Source organism: Rutidosis leptorrhynchoides, chromosome 2, assembly GCF_046630445.1.
Source record: "Rutidosis leptorrhynchoides isolate AG116_Rl617_1_P2 chromosome 2, CSIRO_AGI_Rlap_v1, whole genome shotgun sequence".
Taxonomy (NCBI): Eukaryota; Viridiplantae; Streptophyta; class Magnoliopsida; order Asterales; family Asteraceae; genus Rutidosis; species Rutidosis leptorrhynchoides.
In genome coordinates this window covers 458,797,318-458,801,187 of record NC_092334.1, presented here as the reverse complement: position 1 = coordinate 458,801,187, position 3,870 = coordinate 458,797,318, and the positions used below count along the sequence as shown (strand labels likewise).

General features: G+C 33.4%; 1 protein-coding gene across 1 annotated transcript; it reads left to right on the top strand.

Annotated features, from left to right (window-relative positions):
- The first annotated feature begins 669 nt into the window (after window positions 1-669).
- Window positions 670-1,804, top strand: LOC139892527 (uncharacterized). Its single transcript, XM_071875638.1, has one exon. The coding sequence runs from the start codon at window positions 686-688 to the stop codon at window positions 1,598-1,600; it is 915 nt and encodes a 304-aa protein (XP_071731739.1). The 5' UTR covers window positions 670-685; the 3' UTR covers window positions 1,601-1,804.
- Window positions 1,805-3,870: the final 2,066 nt, after the last annotated feature.

The following is a 3,870-nucleotide window of genomic DNA, read 5'->3' as shown; positions in this document are numbered from 1 at the left end:
TTAGGTTACGTTAGGAAATAAAAAGTGTAGCTTATTGAAATTGAAATAAATAAATAAATTGAAGCCTTAAATTATCGACGTTCTACTTTTGTAGACGAAACATTTATCCTTTGTGGTGACGTGGATGAATAAATGATAAAAGAGATCAAATAATAACCGTCGATCTCTAAATTCAGAACCGTACAAAAATGGGGAAGAACCCTAGATTTTTTTAATTTCTATTTTTCAGAAAAATAAATAAACACTCCGTAATATAATACTGGAAGAAGTATATTGTTGGACCACGTGTCCTGTTTTCTAGAAAGTGTTTTAACCCTCCAACTTACTTTATCAGGAAAAACCCAAATAGAACCACCGGATTATCTCACTTTAGCTACGTGCCCTCCCTACCATCGCCACTATCATACACTTCTCATTTTCTCATTGGTTCTTGTGGTCCCCACACAAATGCTCTTCCCCGATTCGACATATGACCCAACACTCACGTGGGCCCTCTTTCATTTGCCACGTTTTACTCTCCACCAATCACATTTCATCCCTATTCCAAATTTTGTCTTCACACGTGGCCCCATATTTTTCTCTTTATATATACCTTCACCTCTTCTATTATTTTTTATATCTTCACAAATATAACAGTAATATTCACATAAAAAATATAAATATAATATAATATAATTCTGATAATATGAACGGCAGAGGTGGTTGTTGCATAGCGAGGTACGGCGGAGATGGTGGTGGTTACGGGATGTACGGTATGTCAAAAGTGGACACGATAATGTTAAAATATAGACCGATTGCACCGAAACCGGTGGCGACTGGTTCCAGCTCCGGTTCCGGCGGATCGACGAAGGAGAATAGCAGCGGTTACGTGAAATGTGTGAGAAGTAAGAGAAAGTACGTTAGGGTTAACAAAAACAAAATTAATAAGAAGTCTAACAGAAAGGTGACGCTTTCTTTGTTACCTGAAAAACCAGACCGGAAACCGATCGAACCGGTTACTGGCTTTCCAGATCTGTTAACACCGGTTCAAACAACAAAGACTGATTTGAAAAAATCAAAAACGACGTCGTCACCTGTGTGGTTGAGTTTTAACAACCAAGAACAAAAGAATTATTACAGTCACATGGTAGGTCACGTGAATCAAGTTGTTACGAAACAGTTACAACAAACTCCTTCACCACAACCGAGAAAACCGGAAGTGGTGTCTTACGTGACGGTGGAATGCGTGGCTAACACGTGGGTGGATGTAGAAGGGTTAGGGTGTACGGATGAAGAAAGAGTGATGAACATGGAGAAGGACACGTGTCCTGGTTTTATATCGGACGGTCAGGACAGAGTGGTGTGGACAAACAAAGCGTATAGACAGATGGCTGGTGGTGATTACGTGGCGGTGGTTTTAGTACGAAAAGAGGAAAGGACGACGTTGTTACCGGTCGCGTATCCTGCTTTTACTTGTAAAGTAAGGGTTACAATCTCTTCAGCCGGTGCCGTTGATAGTCACCTGCAAAGTTTAACGGTGCCATGTGATGTGTGGAGGATGGATCACGGTGGTTGCGCATGGCGGTTGGACGTTAAAGCTGCTTTAAGTTTAGGCCGGTAATAAGTTCCTCCATAAACGAAGCCATTAATTGTAAATAGTTATCTTTTTTATGGTTAGATGGACTAGAATTTATGTGTAGTAGCTTTGTACAGTTTTTTTGTTTTTTTTTTTTTTTTGTCAAATTACTTTGTTTCAGAGTACTTCTTATGTCAAAAGTCACCAAAATTTTTGAACTTTCTATAATTATCATATTTATTTTATTTATTACAAGTAGAGTAAAACTTTATATTTTTTCGTTTATCGTCACAAACTTCCAAATCCTCTATATATTCACAGTACGTAAGTACTAAAGTGAGTAATTATCGTTACATGGTTCGTGCTCCTTAGTCACTTCTCCTTATCACATAACTCGCTTTCAAAATACAAATTTGCTTCCAATTGGATAGACCGAGTTACATGGTATTATGTTAATTCTTAAATTCTTAAATTATTTTTATATCATAGACGATATATATATATATATATATATATATATATATATATAGTGGTAGGATTAAGAGGGGAGTAACCAATCGGGGGAAGCGGGGAAGCAAAAACTTTTCTTTTTTTCGTTTTTTGAAAAAACTTTGTTCACGAACATTATAGATGTGATGAAAATATGAACATTTAGTAGAGACACTTTGTGATAAATGTTTTTATTTTGGCAGAAAAACGCTCGAAGAAGTAATATATAACAATTATCGTGTTTTTCGAGCGTATGTTGAGGTTTTAGCTATTGGGGTTTAGATATTAGGGTTTAGATATTAGGGTTTATAGGGTTTAGATATTAGGGTTTAGAAATTTAGGGTTTAGATTTAGGGTTTAGATTTAGAATTTAGATTGAGTTTTTAACACGAACGGTTTAGGGTTTAGAGTTTGGTGTTTTGGGTTTATGGAATAAACCCAAAATACTAAACCCTAAACCCTAAACTCTAAATCGGACTAAATTTTACTTCACAAAACATGAAGAAAAAAAACGTTCATATTCTTCACGAACAATATTATCTTGAATGTTCATATTTTCGTGTGATCTTGATGCCGGAAAAAAAATTCCAAAAAAACGAAATTTTTTTTTTGTTTCTCCCGATTGGTTACTTCCCCATTGATCCTGCCCATATATATATATATATATATATATATATATATATATATATATATATATATATATATGTTAAAGTCAAAAATAGCCTACAAACTTTTACAAATGTACTGATGTCGCCCAACAACTCCTTTTCGTCCTACTGTCGCCAATAAACTTTCAAAAAATTTGCTAATATCAACATTTTATAGTTTTGACCGGTTGCATACTAATTTTGACCTGATATATTTTTTTTCGTTAAGAATTAAGATCCACGAACGACATGTGTTGATTTTAACCAGTTTAGTCGGTAGCAAGTCATTTTTGTTTACATTGGTACACTTTTTAAAAGTTTTTGTTTATATTGGTACACTTTTAGAAAGTTTGTAGGCGACAGTAGGACGGAAATGAGTTTGTGAGCGACATCGGTACATTTGTGTAAGTTTGTAGCCTATTTTTGGCTTTAACCCTAACATATATAACTGTTTAATAGGAGTGATTTTAATTTTAATTACAAGTTAGTGTTATAAATTGGTGATGATAGGCACCGAAAGCTCCATTCATCTCATATTAATAGTTCAAACACACAGTTTAAGAAAATGTCATAAAGTACTGTTTACTTTTCATTTTTTTTTTTACCTTTTCTTTCTCCTTTAATCTTATCCACATACATTAAGAGCACATACATTAAGAGCATAATGAAACTTAAGTTTATTATTCCTTTATATTTATAGAAATGAACTATTAATTTGGTACATTTCAAAATAAAATACTAGACTATTAATATAGACTATTAATATGAGACGTATGAAGTTTAATTTAATTAAAGATTATGGACATCAAGCAATGATTATATACTTTTACATGTAGTTTAGTTGTTTTCGATTTTATTTAAATGTTGTTGAATAATTCGGACATGCTTTTGTCCAATTATAAGTTACAAAGAAATATTATGTAAAAGTGATGGTAATATCTAATTATGGCATAACATGTTTGGGTATGTTCGAAGATACGGGTTATTGTTGGAAAACTCCTATTCAGTTCACCTCATTTTTTTTTTGTTATACTCAGTTATCATTTTTTTTTTTTTTTTTTTTTTTTTTTGAAAGGCCAAGACATTTTATAAAATTTACACAAAAACAAATACAAGATTGGGGGATTACCCCAATGAAGCACACTAAAAAACTTGGGTTGCGAGATGATCATCCCACAC